The sequence below is a fragment of the Dama dama genome, chromosome 23, assembly GCF_033118175.1.
Source record: "Dama dama isolate Ldn47 chromosome 23, ASM3311817v1, whole genome shotgun sequence".
NCBI lineage: Eukaryota > Metazoa > Chordata > Mammalia > Artiodactyla > Cervidae > Dama > Dama dama.
Window position 1 is genome coordinate 62,778,946 of NC_083703.1, and position 16,990 is coordinate 62,795,935.

Below are 16,990 nucleotides of genomic sequence, written 5' to 3' on the forward strand. Positions count from 1 at the left end.
CCTGAGGCGGAAAAACTCTCTTCACAAGATTCCGGCATAGCCCTCAGCTCTGTGCCCACAACCAGGGGAGTAGGGGCCTGGACGTTTGCAGAACTGGGCATAAACAGCCTGGGAGGTGAGTCTGCTGACCAGTCCAAGGCTCGGCTGGATGGGGTCCTCCATGTCCCAGCCCCAGGCTTGGGCACCTGCCCTGTGCTCTGATGACAGGATCATATTCAGCCTGAAGAATCCTAGCTACCCAAGCCTATGGTCCTACCACTACTTTGACCTGGTCGCACTCACGTCAAAATGTTACAGGTTCCTGCTGAGGTGCAGGTAGGTGATCGGAGGAGACTGACCCTGAGTGACCTGGAGCTGTGCTGGTGCTCCCAGCCTAATGCCATATGGGCACCCATCTGTGCTTCCTGGACTGGGAGTTCCGGGTTGACCTGAGCCTAATGCACCAGGCATTACAACCAACTCAAACAGCAGAGGTCAAGGAATAAACAGGGTATTCAAGTGCAAGGACTCTCCTGCCCCACCAGTTGGCCTCAGTGTGATCTGAGAGAAAGGTCCTTCCCTGAGATTGCAACTGCTGGTTCCTGTCCTTGTGAGACCTATGGCTGTCACCTCCCTTCCCTGGACCTCAGTTACCTCAACCGGAAAATGGAACTTTCCAAACCTCCTTAGGGAGTTGTCATGAGCACCAATGGTGAAAACAGTCCTGCAGTGCCAAGCAAATGGCCAGGTATGGCCCTGGACTTACTGGGGCCAAAGAGTGAGACTCACTGCTGCTCCCAGAGGCTGAGTTAGAACAGCTGATCTCGAAGGGAGAGGATGAAGAACTGGTTGCCCTCTCCAGATCTGCCCCTTCCCATCTATTCCACCCTGAGCAAGTCATCCTTCGCTTCTGAGCCTCACTTTCCTCAGTGAAGAAATAAGAACAGTAACAGCCCCGTCTGGTTGCTTATGAGATGAAACAAGCTGAAGCAGGATAAGCACTTAGTGTTCTGTGGTCATGTCTAGGCAGAGGAGGGGTTCCAGAGGATGGTGTTGGGATCAGAACTCTGAACTCAAGGTCAAAAGTACCTTTGAGCCACCTTAGTCCAGTTACCTCCACTTCTGGTCATCCACCCTGCAGATCCTGACTCTAAGTATCTAGAGAGGTGCTCAGATATCCATAGTTAAAGCAAACTTATTGATAATTGTATTTAATCTTTGTTTTAAAAATATATTGCCCAAGAGAAAACTTCAACAGACCTAAAACATATGAAATGGAAGAGGGAAATAAGTTGAGTTCATTTCATGTGTAGCTTTGGATGTGTCCTTCTCCTTCTCTGGACCATAGGCTGCCCAGCCTTCCCAGCAAGGAGGTTAAGTTGAACTCTAAGCTCTCCCATGGCTTTCCTGTAAGTTATGTTTCCAGTGTGGTTAGTTGACCCTGGAGTTGTCATCTAAAGGGAGGAGTTGATATGAATTTGTAAACGTGTGGAGTCAGGACTTACTGTGCGTTTGAATGGCAGGACCCAACTCACACTGGCTTGAAGAGGAGAGTTCTGTAAAGAGGGAATGGTCTGTGCAGAGGGCCAAGGCAGCAATGATGCTGGTATTTTTCTGGAAAAAAAGGAAGACAGTACAGCCATAGAGAGAGAGGTAGATGTATTTGCGGTGGCAGTGAGTAGATGACAAAAGGGGCCATGATGGGGACTTCTGTTTAAGGTGAGAGCTTTAACTTCTGGCAGCATCACTGAGAACAGAGAAGTTGGGGGCAAGTGTGCAGAGGGATACTGCATATATGGGGATATATATGGAGGTAGAGTATACTCACTCTCAGGAGAAACTCTACTGACTAAATGGAGTGGGTAGATGGAGAGGGTGGGTCCTGAGCAACCCGTCGTTGCAAACATTTTTCCTGAGGCTGGTTCCACTGGGAGGGATGTTATGGAGAGCGTTAAGACACAAGAGAAGGTTTGGGAAGAACGACTTCACTGGTCACTGACCCTGATTCTACTAGCCCTATCTCTGTCCCTCTCTTAGAGGCTGGCTGCTTTCCCTCTCTGACCCCGAGTTTGCAAATGCTGATAAAATTAAGCTAGATGATCACCATGGATCCTTCTACCAGAATATTCTCCAATTCATCCATTCTCAGTTTTAGTCCCAGCCCCCCACCCACATGGCCACCATGTTGGTAGCTGGAGGCTCCATGAGAACCTGCTCTTAGTCTTGGCACAAAGTCCTCTCCATAGTCATCCAGTTCAAGCGTCCTGGCTGACCTTTGCCTTGGAAGTCTCTCTGTTCACTCTGGACAGGGCTTATTTTTATTGGAGTCTCATTGGATGGCTCTGGACCCAGAGCTTGATTCGGGGGCAGCCTCCCTCCCCATCGCCATCAATATAAGTACCATCACTGCCCAGCAGAATTCCAGGAGACTGTGCAGAGGAGCAAGGACTTTGTAAGTATTTTTCTTCAAACCTGTGAATGGTGGGCTTCCCCCTTATTGTGACTCCACATAGAGGCCTACAGAAGGCATTGGGGAAAAGAGGCATAGAGATTAAAATAGCCGCTCACTTGTGTTTGACTCTTGCAACCCCACAGACTGTAGCCCATCAGGTTCCTCTGCCCATGGATTTCTCCAGGCAAGAATACTGCTCTGGTTTGCCATTTCCTTTTCCGGGGGATCTTCCTGACCCACGGATTGAGTCTGGGTCTCATGCACTGCAGTCTTTCCCATGAGGCACCGGGGAAGCCCTTCCAAGGCTCAAGGACAAGAGGCAGAGGGGTGGGGCCACTTGAATTAGCTAATATTTTGAATGAGGCAAACTAAGAAATAGACTCAATTAGGAGAAATGTCAAACTGATGATGAATGCAGCATCATGATGTGGTGCCCACTTATTTGTTCATACTTTTATTTGTCAAACTTTATTTTGTTGTGCTTACTAGTGACAGTTTTTTTTTTACTATGAGTTGGGAATTCAACTCATTGTGAAATAAGTCAAAATCCCTTCGCTAAGGAATTCACAGCCTGGTGGGAAAGGCAGCCAACTTGTCACTAATTGGTACCCAGGACTCTGAACAGTGAATGAAGGCAGCAAGTTGGTGGAGTGAGTCCACCTAACCTAGTGTCTGAGGAGAGTTCAAGAGGACATGATGTCCTACTGAAGCTGGAAAGTCAGTAAGAAGTGATTCACCTAAAAATGAAAAGAAGAGGGAAATGTTCCATGCAGAGTAACCAGCATGTGCAAATGACCTCCAAAGAGAATTGACCTGGAGTCAAGTGTGACTTTTCAAATTGTAGCTCCTTTATTCACTGGTTGTTTATCTCTGGGAAAGTTTCTCTAGCTTTTTGACCTGGGTTGCCTATCTGTAAGAGAGGAGATAACCACAGCTATCGTCAAGGACTGTTGAGTATAAGAGTCATAGGTGCTCATCCACGATGCCATGTCCCTGTGGGTAATTCTCACTCCTCCTGTTCTTCCCATGACTATCCAGGTGTCAGGACAAGATGTTTCAGCTTTGGAAACTTGTTCTCTTGTGTGGCCTGCCTGCCGGGACCTCAGCGTCTCTTCTTGACAATCTTGGCAAAGATGTTCTGAGGAAGCTGAAATCTGGTCTTGAGGAAGGACTTGACAACCCTGACAGTACACTTGAAAGTGAGTCAACAACAGGGATGATCAGGGGGACCTAGGAGCTTGCTTCCTAAATACTACGCCTGTATCACCAAAGGCTGCCAGCAGGGGCAGCTCCTTATGGGTGGTTTACTGAGAGAGGTGACTGATTCCTGGTTCCTTTGTTTATTATTTTTCTAGAAACAGGCAATACTTACCTGAATATCACTTTACATCTTATATCATGGTAAACTTTGCTAATATATTCATAGGATAAAATCCTCAAAGTGACATTTCAAAAGTTGGAAATGTATGCATATTTTAATTTACAGCACGTATTGACAAATAATCCCCTATGTTAATAGTTTCTCCAATCATTTGTGAGAGTACCCTTTTTCTACTCTCTTGGCAGCACTGGTTTGGACAACTGAGATTTTTTCCAGTCTCACAGATAAAGGTTATAATTCATCACAGCATTTCTCTAACTATGAAAGCATTCCCTCATTTTTTCCTATTTATTAGCCATTCATGTATTGTAACTTAAATATTTAATTTATATTTGTTTCATATTCCTCTGTTGGGTCATTCAGTTTTCTTAGGAATTTGAATTAACGAACTGGAAAAGCATTTCTAACTAGCCTAGGTAGCTTTAAAATTATCTACCTTTCTAGTGAATCATATTTCCTTGTAATTCTAATTTCTTGAAAGAACTTGGTATTCTTTTCACTTTTTGGAAACATTACTGGGACACTGCTAAACATTCTTTGTGTGAGAAGCTATCTTTTGTAAAGGATTGCCCTTCAAACCTTGCCAGGGCTTAGGCAGTCTCATAGATACAGGAGGGACCTACTTTTCAAATCATTGCTGGTAAAACAGCAATGCTTCTGAACACAGAACCAGAGGTGTCTGCATCAGAGTTGCCTAGTAAGTTCTAAGATCAGATGTAGTTTCCTTCGCTGCATCGTTATAACTAGGTACTGTCCATTGCAGAGCCACGTTGCAGTACTTTGATTACATACTTTTTCTTACAGCCTTTTCTTATTCTTTTTTTTTTCTTTTTTTTTTGCCTTTTCTTCTTCTTTGAACGAGCTGTTGCCTTGTTGTTTCTCATTTGAATTATTTTCTGTACATATTTTCTTAATACTTTTCAAATATGCCATTCTACACCTGCCATGTCACTTCCTCTATCAAATCCCTCTTTCCTCTGTCCATTAGGACTCTGTCCTTGTTCTCCTCTATTAGTCAACTCTTTCCTAGGTCTCAATGTAAAGCTGTCATTCAGGGACTCTTGTTTGCCACTTTCATGATTTAGACCTGTATATTTTCTTTGATTCTAGATTTTCCACTTATTTTATTCTACATTTATTTTGTTTGCATAAGCAGCTCATTAGTGCTTCACTACTAGAAGCTGATGTGCAATCTTTACCTATTGCCTGCTCAGTGGATTGACTGCTTTGTTGATGAATAATGAGTATGTATTAGCGTAAAGACGGCATAAAAAGAACAAGGTCTCCTAGCTGTGTGACTCTGATCAATTTCTTAAACTTTTGATCTTTTATTTCCTCATCTGGAAGTGCAGATTTTAGTAATGTCTACTTTATGGAGTTCTTACAGAGATTAAATGAAATAACATAGGCAAATATTCTCATTTAGTACCTGGTGCGTAGGAGCTGCTTTGTAAATTGTGTACCACACTAAGAGGAGATTGTTTTTGCAGCTATCTTGTAGCAACTGAAGACTGCTGAGGAGACCCAGGAGAAGACCAAGAAAACTAAGAACTTCTTGGAACAACTCGTTTCTGCAATTTTTGAAGTAGTGAACACTCTGACAGGGTGAGTTGTTGCTTCATTTGGAGATTTTTGTTCCCAGAAAAGAGAATACATCTCTTTGGGTACCTAAGTTAAATATCAAAGACAAAAAGTGAAAGTGAAAGTCACTCAGTTCATTCTAGTCAGTCAGTTGTATCCAATTCTTTTCAACCCGAAGGACTGCAGCATGCTAGGGCTTCCCTGTCCATCACCATCTCCTGGAACTGGCTCACACTCATGTCCATCGCGTCAGTGATGTCATCCAACCATCTCATCCTCTGTCGTCCCCTTTTCCTCCTGCCTTCAATCTACCAGCATTAGGGTCTTTTCCAAGGAGTCAGTTCTTTGCCTCAGGTAGCCAAAGTATTGGAGTTTCAGCTTCAGCATCAGTCCTTCCAATGAATATTCAGGATTGGTTTCCTTTAGGATTTACTGGTTGAATCTTCTTGCAGTCCAAGGGACTCTCAAGAGTCTTCTCCAACACCACAATTTAAAAGCGTCAATTCTTTGGCCTTCAGCTTTCTTTATAGTTCAGCTCTTACATCCATACATGACTACTGGAAAGACCATAGCTTTGACTAGATGAACATTTACTGGCAAAGTAATGTCTCTGCTTTTTAATATGCTCTCTGGGCTGGTTATAGCTTTTCTTCCAAGGTGCATGCATCTTTTAATTTCATGGCTGCAGTCATCATCTGCAGTGATTTTTGAGACCAAAACAATAAAGTCTGTCACTGTTTCCATTGTTTCTCCATCTATTTGCCATGAAGTGATGAGACCAGATGCCAGGATCTTCATTTTTTGAATGTTTAGTTTTAAGCCAGCTTTTCCTCTCTCCTCTTTCACTTTCATCAAGAAGCTCTTTAGTTCCTCTTTGCTTTCTGCCATAAGGGTTGTGTCATCTGTGTATCTGAGGTTATTGATATTTCTCCCAGCAATCTTGATTCCACCTTATGCTTCATTCACCCTGGCATTTCACATGATGTACTCTGCATATGAGTTAGATAAGCAGGGGGACAATATACACCTTTGAAGTACTCCTTTTCCTATTTGGAGCCAGTCTGTTCCATGTCCAGTTCTAACTGTTGCTTCTTGACCTGCATACAGGTTTCTCAGGAGACAGGTAAGGTTGTCTGGTATTCCCATCTCTTTAAGAATTTTCCACAGTTTGTTGTGATCTACATAGTCACAGTTGCTCAGTCATGTCCAACTCTTTGCAACCTCTTTGGCGATGCAGATCATGGAACTCTCTAGGACAGAATATTGGAGTGAGTTATTATTCCATTCTCCAGGGGATCTTCCTAACACAGGGATCGAATTCGGGTCTCCCACATTGCAGGTGGATTCTTTACCAGCTGAGTCACCAAGGAATATGAATAAACCTTGTGTGTTCCTACTGAGCAGAAGTGGTCTCAGGCCAACTCCACCAGAGCTTGGAAAAATTAGAGGGCTGCATGGGCTATCCAGGTATCTCCTGGGTTTAGGCTTTCTCTTCTGTGATATCAGACTCAGGATGAAGGTTCTCTTCACCCCCTCCTCTACCTGTTTGCTGTTGCCTAAATTCCTTTTCCCAAAGATAAGACTTTCCTTCTCTGAATATAACTGAGTATAAAAGTTTGGTCTCAGGAGAGAGGAAAATAGAATTCACACCACATAGGTAGCCCTACACATGAAGTCTGGGAGTCAAGCATTCTGGGTTCTAATTCTGGCTCTGCATAAAAAAGAATGAAATAATGCTGTTTGCAGCAATAAGTGGGTGGATGTAGAGATAAGCATACGAAATGAAGTAGTTCAAATGAGGAAAGACAATTATCATAGATACCACTAATACATAGAATCTAAAATATGATACTAAAATCTTATACAAAAAGACTCATTGACAATTAAAAAAAAAAAACTCATGGTTACCAAAAGGGAATACAGTGTGGACTAATTATTGAGTATAGCATAAATATATGCACACTACTATATATACAATAGACAACCAACAAGGACCTACTATATAGCACTGGGAACTATACTCAGTATTTTGTAATAACTTATAAGGGAAAAGAATCTGAAATAAAAATACATCTATATCTATATATATCTATATCTGAATCACTTTGCTGTAACCTGAACCTAATGAGAAGTGAAAGTAATAGTTGCTCAGTCGTGTCATACTCTTTGCAATGATTCGGACTGTAGCCCACCAGGCTCCTCTGCCCATGAAATCTCTAGGCAAGAATGCTGAAGTGGGTTCCTATTTCCTTCTCCTGGGACCTTCCCAAACCAGGGATAAAACTCAGGTCTCCCGCATTGCAGGCAGATTCTTTACCCTCTGAGTGACCATGGAAGCCCCACAGCTGAACCTAGCATAGCATTTTAAAGCAACTATATATCAATTAAAAAAAAAATTCTGACTCTGACATATATTTACCCTTGGAGTCTTGAGGGAAATCATAGCTGTCTGATCGTCAGTCTGCCAGGCCATCCAATGGAGAGAATCCAACCCCTGAGCAGGACTCTCATGAGACCAAAGCAGGCAAGGTCTATGAGGCTCAACTGCTCAGCACAAGGCTGGCATAGACAAGAGCCCAGCAATGGCTGTCAAGAGGAATAACAAGAGTGAACTGTGGTTTTTGCACAGGGTGAAAATCAGGAATCTGCACATCCTGGATATCACATTCGAAGAGACTCCTGATTGCAAAGGTGCTATAGTGAAAATCCCCATCACTGCTGAAGTCAGCGTGAACCTGTGAATGTCTTGGAATTTGAGATTTGGGAGATGCAGGGTGGTGTGGCTGGTAGATCTCCAATTTGAAATCAGGCACTTTTTCACCCTGCTGCCTTAGTCTCTCAATCGGTAAAATAAGGAGGTCCTTGCAACTCTAGAATCCTAACCTTTAAAATGTTCTAACAAACTTTTCCCATAACCAAATCTCTTTTTTTAAAAAATCCCCCATAAAATATATTTCCAAATTCTTAACACTTATCTAATCATAAAACTTGAGAACTGAGAAGACATGAACACTTACAACTCTTTGGCAAAGTTTCCTCCAGCATCATTTTGTCTCTCAAAATTCTCTTTAAATGGCAGTATGACCCGTATAGCAGTGTACGGTATTTAATGAATAGCATGTGAAAACTATATGAAAAATATAATTTCTAAGCATTTTAATTACTTTGAAGAGACAAAGAGATAGGAAATGAGGATGTGTGGGAGTCTTTGTAATTTAAAGTGCGCTATGACTTCATCATTCATTAGTTATGAGATTCTGAAATAGTTACTTAAAACTTCTCTATACCACGTTTCCTCATTCTGAAAACAGAGATAGTGATAGTACTTTTTTCAAATGGTGTTGCTATAGAGATTAAATGGATTAATCCAGGTAAGATACCTTTTTGGAAATACCTAACATAGTATTCTCTTAGGAAATGTTAACTCTTATTTTTGTTTTAATCACTGGTGTGATACTCTATAGAAATGTCGCCTGAGCCAAACCCTTGTGGCCAGGAGAAGAAATTCTTAATGTAAGAAAGTAAATTCCATAAAGAAAACAGGGAGTATTAACATTGTCCACTTGTCATTCAGCAACTAAGTCTATCCAAACTTTGTGACCCCATGGACCGCAGCACACCAGGCCTGTCCTTGTCAATAGACATCCCATATAATGTCCACACAAGAGAGAGATTAAAGTGGGCAATGTGAAGAGACTTCTCCACCTCTGTTCATTGTGAACCTATTTCCCTGCAGGCCTGTGTTGGGTGAGATTGTCGACTTGGCCCTCAACTCGGTCCTCCAGTATAGTGTCAGCGTTGAAACTGATGAAGAGACTGAAGTCTCCACCGTGGTCGTGGAAGAATGCAGGAGAGATCAACACATCATCTCTCTCAGCGTGCTGGGCAGGCCAGGTACACACATCTCAGCAGAGAGGGGGCGTCAGAGGAGCTGGGACTCGTCATCTCAGCCCTATTCCTTACCTGGGAGGGAGCAGAGTGCGAAAAAAAGACGTTAGACTCTGGAATCAAGTTAGCTTTGCCACTAACTTGTGATTTTGTAATCAATTTAGCCTCTAGATGCTTCAGTTTTCACATCGGTAAACAAAGGATGGTAAGAATACATAACTCATAGGCTACTGTGTTAGCCAAATGAGAAAATGCAAGTGTTTACCCTACCTCCTGGCACATACTAAGCTCTCAGTAATAATAATATCCATGCTGACTTTCAGTCTCTTTGTTCTTCCCCTTACTGAGACTGGAGTGCTGATCTGTCCAACCATAACTGTAAATTGCTATATTTTGCCTTTCAGCTTTATCTATTTTAGCTACATGTTTTTTAAAGCTCTGTCGTTAGATGCATGCACATTTAGCATTCTTATGTCTACTTGAAGAACTGACCCATCTCATATTACATAGTGTCCCTCAATAATAATAATAATTCACTGTGTTCATCTTCCTGCCTCTTGTTAGGAGAGGGCAAGAGGAATAGCAAATGCCTGCTATGGGCTCTAATTTCAGACTGTCCCCAAAACCATCCTCTACCCACTGAAAAATTCCCAAAAATGACATCTTGAAAACTGAGTCCTCTCCATTTAAATCACTGATCTCCAGTAACCCACCAAATCTACATCTTAAACTGTGTGCTTGAAAGAACATGTTTAATCCCGGGAAGAGGGTGGAAGGAGAAAGGCTGATCCTGGTCCTGGCTGGGAGAGAACTAGTCTGGAAGCTGAAGGCTGGGGCAGGTTGGCCTCCGCAGGTAACAAAGCTGAGTCGTGAGCAGAGGTCAGTTCATCCTGCCCAACAGGTATCTGATCACAGGTTTGCATGCAGACCCCCAAAACAAAAGATAGGATAAGTCTGCAGCCTACCGGCACTTAGAAAGACTGAGATGTAAGCTCAAATGTCTGAGCCCTACTGGACACTGCCTAGTCTATAGTGCCAGGGAAACCATCCTGCCTTCCGGGTCTCAGTGTCCATGTCTGTAAAATGGCATTCCACTCTGCTGCTCCAAACTCTCAGGGGGCTTTTCTATCCACTTTGGATGCAAACTCAGGCCCTCCCAGGGTCATCTAGGCTCTACCTGATTTGGATCCACATCTTGCCCACTCTGCCCTAGACCCACTAGCTTTTGCTCTGAGCCTCAGACAAACTCCTTCCACTCAGAACCTGTGCATGGGCTGCTCAGGCACCTAGGACACCTTTCCTGCATCCCATTTCCATGTATGTCTCATCGTTTAGGGTCTAAAACAAGGTTCCTCTCCTCTTCTCCTCCCTCATAGGATTCTACTCTTGCCCTTCTCACTACTTGTCACAAATTGTCATTAAATATTCAATTGTAAGTTTATTTCATTTATTCCTTTAGCCAAAAACGTGTGGAGCAGCTGCTATATACAGGCATGCACCATTCTGAGCTCAGGAGAAAGTACTGGTGACTGCTGGCAAGGTGCTTGTTCTCATGGAGCTTAGTCTCTGGAGGGAATGACAGACAGGGGAGCATTCAGTCTAGCAGTAAAGAACACACGTGGAAAATGTTCGCTTGCCATCATCTCTGGGCAGAACAGCACACCTAACAGGTGCTATGACAGAAAGCCCTCCCTTAGCAAACAGTTACAAGGACTGCCCTGAGGAGGTGACACTTGGGCAGAGAGCTGAAGGTGGGAAGGAGTCAGTCTTAGGAAAATGCATTAAAACTAAGTTGGCCAAAAAGTCTTTTGGGTTTTCCCATAAGATCTTGCAGAAAACTCCAATCAAAGCTTTTGTCCAACCCAGTATTCAGGTACCACATTAGGAGCTGCTTGGGTTTTGCTCATCACTGTGTCATCAGTCAGTCTTGCTTTTGAGCACATAGTTGGTGCTCTCTATCTATGTGTTGATGAATGAATGGATGACTAGATGCATGGATGTATGGAAGAATGGATGGATGGATGGATGGGTAGAAGGATGGATGGATGGATAGAAGAATGGATGTACGGATGAATGGATGAATGGATAGAAGAATAGATGGATGGGTGGATGGAAGGATGGATGGATGGATGGATGGATCAATGAGGTCTTAGGGTTGTGATGAGACTGTCATGAGCTATTGAGGTGGGCTGCTGGTCAACCATGGGGTTCGAAGTAGTGATCCCCCTGGGTAGAGGCCCAAGTCACCTGGTTTCAAGGTGCTTCACCACCTTCTGCCCTCTTCCCACTGCTCTTGCTTGGCTGCTCTGCCAACTTTACCAAACTTAATCAGTTTCCTCTCTTCTCCAGGCGCATTAGACTGTTCAAGGAGATTTTGGACTTTGCAATCAACCTCGTGAACAAGGTGTTGTCCCTGGTAACACACTACGAGTTGAGTCCCCCAATCCTGGGGTGCAGAGCCAGGCCTGGTGGGGTCAGGTGTGACTTTCCCTGGCTCGGCTGTACTCTCTGGGCACCTTCCTTTCTGAGGGGCCAACTTTCTTGGGGCAATCAATTGCTACCTGCCCCACTTCACTCAGCCTGGTCTGGGGAGGAGGTGAACAGGGGCGTGACCTGAGCTGAAATCACTGGGTCCCACACTTGAACCATTTAAAATACCCATGGACTGCCAGTAGGCCTTATAGCTATGGTCTGTCTTCATTCAACACAATTTTAATTCATTTAAATTAAAAAAAAGACTGTACATACTGTAGTTCAGATTCATATGCATCATATGAAAAAACCATATGTACCATGTGCCTGAAATTCTAAAGATTCTATATTAGTCAACTCTGGTAGGGGGCTGGGACTCTGACTTTATTTTTAAAAAGTCCTCCATGTTGTTCTGTGATTTACTGAACTTGAGTCACGCTCAAAGTGTGTTCCTCAGATTAGCAGCACTGACCTCTCATGGGCACTCATTAGAAATGCATAATAGAGACTCAGATAATACCCCAGATCTGTTGCTCAGTAATCTGCATTTTAACAACATCCTCAGGGAATTGTAGACACACAAAATTGTGGGAAACAAAAAATGGTTCCCAGGGCCCCATTTAACTCTATAAAGTTTCAGAGTCCAGTGGTCAAGGCTTCTAAGGGCATAGTGTTCTGCAATGTTAAAAGTCTAGATTCTCCAAGGTTCTAGGATTCTAATGTTGTGAAGTTTTAGGACCCTAGTGCTGTCTGGTTCTCAGATTTGGACCTTATAGGTTTCCACTGTTCTAGAACCCTAAGGGTCAGAAGTTCTGAGGCCCCCAGTACTGCATCTCTGTGGGTGGCAGGCAGGGAGCTCACAGCAGGTAATAACCAGTCCTCTTCCTTCTCCCATCTCTCCTCTCCCTCCTCACCTCCTGACCACTTTCTTTCCTTCCCTCTCTCCATTTCTCTCTCTTGTGTCTCTCTCTTTCCCTGGCTCCTTGTAACCCTCAGGTGTGCCCACGAGCCCGCAGTTTCCTTGAAAGCCTGGATGTGGATTATGTTAAGAACCGCATCGGTAAGTCACAGCCTGGGGAAGCGGGGAGGGGGCTCCCTAGGCAGCCTAGCAGGGGAGGGCACACTGCTCTATGCCTGCCGCACCGGAGAAGCTGGGGCCCCTTCATTGTGAACAAGCCGGAAAAGTGTGGCCGTGCAGTCTGATAGCCTCTGTGGGCCTCTGAGGGCTTCTATTGCCCTCCTTTGTCACACTGGCAGAAACTCCTGCCCAGAATGATGTGACAAAGAGGATGGGCCATATCTGGGTTCAAAACCTGGATGTTCTCTTAGCAACTGTGAGGTCGGGGTCAACTGGCTCTACCTCTCTGAGCCTCGGCTTACTCCCAAGTGAAAGGAGATTGCAAACGCTGCCGAGCTGATCAGTGAAGATTTAAAGAAAAAGTAGAAAGAGTTTAATATCCAGTAAGCATTTTTAATAAACACAGCCCCTTGCCTTTCACTTTTTATAAGAGGACGTAGCATCACCTCCAACCTCTGGAGGCTCTTCTTGACCTGGATCTCTGGCAACACTGGGGTTGCTGGGGCTGAGGGGCAACAGAAATGGGGTGAGTAACAGTGTCAGGGTCCTGGAGGCAGTTTTTCTAGAAAATAGCCACAGACCCAGTTCATTGGGCCTTTGCTCAGTGCTTCTTCTATACTATCTCATTGGATCCTTGCAATGACCCTGTGGGGATGGGTTGTGTCATCATACCCATTTTACAGATGATCTAACTGAGGCTTAGAGATGGAGTGACATGGGAGATGTCCCGTGGCTGTCAAGTCTGACCTGCTGGACAGTTTCAGCCATTAGCGTCCGATTTCTATTCAGCTTCTAGCGCTGGAACCTGAGAACTTCTCCTGATTTGTTCTTTCAGATGAACTTTATGAAAACCAACAGAAAAAGTAAAGAGCACAGTTGAAAACCTCTGTGACGCGTGCCTGCTGGTGAGGGCTGGGCTCTGGGCCCTGGACTACGGGAGGATAAACACCCCCCCCGCACCACCCCCCACAACACACACACACAGGGGCCTGTGGAGAAGCAGAAGCAAAGCTTGGCTTCTCTTCTTTCTCTAGTAGCAGACTGAGCCCTGATCTCAGTCACAGACCGAGTCCTGACCCTTAATCACACATCCAGACTGCACTTGATTCTTCTCCCTGACTGAGTTCAGAACACAGTCAGACATAGCTTTCACTCCACTTGATGACTGAGCCCTGACACTGGTCATGGATAGAGCGCTGACCTGTATCTCAGTCTGATCCCTGACCCTCATCATACACTGAACCCTGAACCCTGGCTCCTCTGGGCTTTGCTTAGTCTTTCCACATTGGTCACTGTTGCTAAAGTGAGGGGGTGGGAGGGTGAGGGGATGAGGAGGGGTCAGTGCCCAGTGCCAGAGAAAGACCCCAAACCACAGGTGCCAGTCACTCCCCAAGCCTCAGGGCTCGCAGGGTTTGGGGGAAGTACTCCTGCTGCCATGTCTGATGAACGCAGGAGCCAGGAAGGGCCCCAGGGTGTCCATGCCTCACACCGTGGTCTCCTTCCAGATTGGTTCCCGGGGACGTGACTGAATCTCTGTACCGTCTCCCTCTGGGACAATTGGTGCTGCCACCATCCTCCAGGAGTGACAACTGAACCCAGTCAAAGGACACCTCTCACAGTCAGGACATCCTGTGTTCCTCACCCTCCACCCCCAGCAATAAAAAGCCATTTCTGCACCTGCTGTGTGGCCCGTTGCACTCCTTCCACTGGGATTTCAGGGAAGGTGAGGTATGGGCAATCAGGGCGGTGGAGATGTGGATCTGTAGCTGGAAGGGAACCTTGGGATTATCCAGCCTCACTTCTGTGTCTTAAAAATAGGATCACTGAGACCCGAAGGGCAAAAAAGTGATCCAAGTTCACTAGAGACAGCCTCATTATGCTTCTGCTGCACCACCGCCATGTTGGAGGGCTGCCTTCAGCAGCACAACTGACCTCATGACCTCCTCATAAAACCCTTCTGCAGGAGACAACAATCTTGTCCCCATTGGACAGATGAGGAAACTGAGGCTCATAAGGACAAGGGACATATTGAGGTTACAGGGTAACAACTGGCAGGACTAGGTTTTAAACCCATGGATATGGGATCTCTTGCTCAGAGAGGAGACATCCCCCTGAGTACTCAGCCACCTCTCCCCAGCCCCAAGCAGGTCCCGCTGTCCTGGCCTTGATCTCTCCCACCCAAGACTGATGAGGTTTCCTCATGGCCCTCCTCAACATGCAAGCCCTCAGCTTCCCCTTTGCCCTGGAGTCTGGAGCACAGAGCCCTTTACTCACAGCCGTGTCACCTCTGCAGAGGACAGACCCAGGCTATCACCTCAGGGACCCTGGGCCTCTCCTTTTCAGGACGCCATCTGACTTTCCTGCCCAGAGGGCCAGGGAACATTTGCCCATCTTGCCATGAGCCATCTCAGTGCTGTGTGCAATTCTGTGAGGAAAGAACCACTGTCGTCCTCATGGGAGACTCGGGGTAAGAGAGGCCAGGGTCACACAGAGGCCCGAACAAGCGCTGCCTCACTCAAGGGCCTTCTGTCTGAAGGATGTCTGACAAGGTCAGGTCACCGTAGGAGGCCCTTGAGCCCCTGGGGCAGGTTGGGGTGGGGGGGCCTTGGAGCAGCTCTCCCAAGAGATCTCAGTTCAGGCTGTGCCGAGGCTCCTGACACACGTGAGGTGAGAGGTTGGACAGAGCTGAGCACGACCTGGCCTCTGCTGTTGCCAGCTGTGTGATCTCAGCCAACTTACTTAACCTCTCAGAACCACAGTCCTCAAACCTGCCCAATGGAGTTAACAGGAAAACCTCCCTCGTCGTGTTGACGTGAGAATTAAATGAGTCAATGAGTGGAAAGTGCTTTACCAGAGTCTGACTCTGGTGAGCACAAGATGAACGTCAGCCTCGACACACTGGAATTACTGTCAACCAGTGCTGAAAAATCCCGTATTAAATCTTTATACACTGTATCTCACTCAATTCTGATTTCCACTGAGTGATGCAGTGAATGGTTCTTGGAGTAGGCGTGGCAACTGAGTCTCAGAGAGGTGAAGTGACTTCTCCAGGGCAACACAGCCTATCAGAGGCAAAACTGGATTCCATTGGAAGTCAGAGCTGGTGCTTCCTCTGCTGGACATAGCAAAGAGATGAGAGTTTTCCTCTCTATCTTATTTTGTGACAAGACCAACTCTCACAACAGCACACAAGCAGGTCTCACAATTCAGGACTTCTCTTGAGCAGTAGCCCACTCGGGTCAGTGCTGAGCCTTTGTCCAGGCTGTTCCACCCGCTGGTCATCATTCCTTCTCTTCCCTCCAGCTTCTCAATCCTCCTCAGCCCCAAGACTCTGCTCAGGAGCTGTCTCCTGGTAAGTGGGAGCCACTCCTCAATGTTGCCCCGACAAAGAGACCATGTTTTCCAACTGGTAGGTCTACCCAAGCTACCTTGTCACCATTGTCCCATACAGACAGAGGGTTCAGGAAGTGTCAGCTCTCACAAAAAAGGTTTACACTTTTTTAGTCATCTTTTTCCCATTTTTTGCTAAGAACAAAATTGACATTCATCGCTGTATAAGTTGAAGCCAACAGTTTGATTTCTGTGTACTATGAAGTGATTATGACAATAGGTTAAGCTAACATTCAAGTTCTCATATAGATACAGTAAAAAATGAAGAAAAAAAGAACAACAGTTTTTCCTTGTGATAAGAACTCTTAGAATTTGCTCTCTTAACAAAGCTTCTATATATCATACACCACTGCTAGCTATAGTCATCATGTTGTATATTATATCCCTAGTATTAAAATATGAGGAAGAGTAGCAATAAATGCCTATATAAAGAAGCAAGAAAAACCCCAATAAACAACCTACTTCTATACCTTAAGGGATTAGAAAAAGAAGAATAACTAAGCCCTGGTTACCACTGAAACAGTACAATAAACATTACAGCTAGAGTAAATTAAATAAGAAGAGAAAAATAATTTAAATATTAACCAAACTAATATTGGTCCTTTGAAAATGAAAAAAAGAAAAAAGAAAGAAAAAAACCCTTAGCTAGATCTCATGACTCACAAGGGGGCTTTAGGTCTTCACATGTTGCCTGGATCTGATTTGTCCTCAAGATAGCATTTATATACAAATATTTTGGCAAAGCTCACTAGAAAAAGAAGCTGTACAA

General features: G+C 44.9%; 1 protein-coding gene across 1 annotated transcript; it reads left to right on the plus strand.

The window, feature by feature from the left end:
* The first annotated feature begins 288 nt into the window (after nucleotides 1-288).
* LOC133044292 (short palate, lung and nasal epithelium carcinoma-associated protein 2A-like) lies at nucleotides 289-14,356 on the plus strand. Its single transcript, XM_061125689.1, has 7 exons — nucleotides 289-315; nucleotides 5,314-5,417; nucleotides 8,023-8,130; nucleotides 9,130-9,282; nucleotides 11,631-11,697; nucleotides 12,750-12,813; nucleotides 14,337-14,356. The coding sequence occupies exons 1-7, from the start codon at nucleotides 289-291 to the stop codon at nucleotides 14,354-14,356; spliced, it is 543 nt and encodes a 180-aa protein (XP_060981672.1).
* The last annotated feature ends 2,634 nt before the right edge of the window (nucleotides 14,357-16,990 follow it).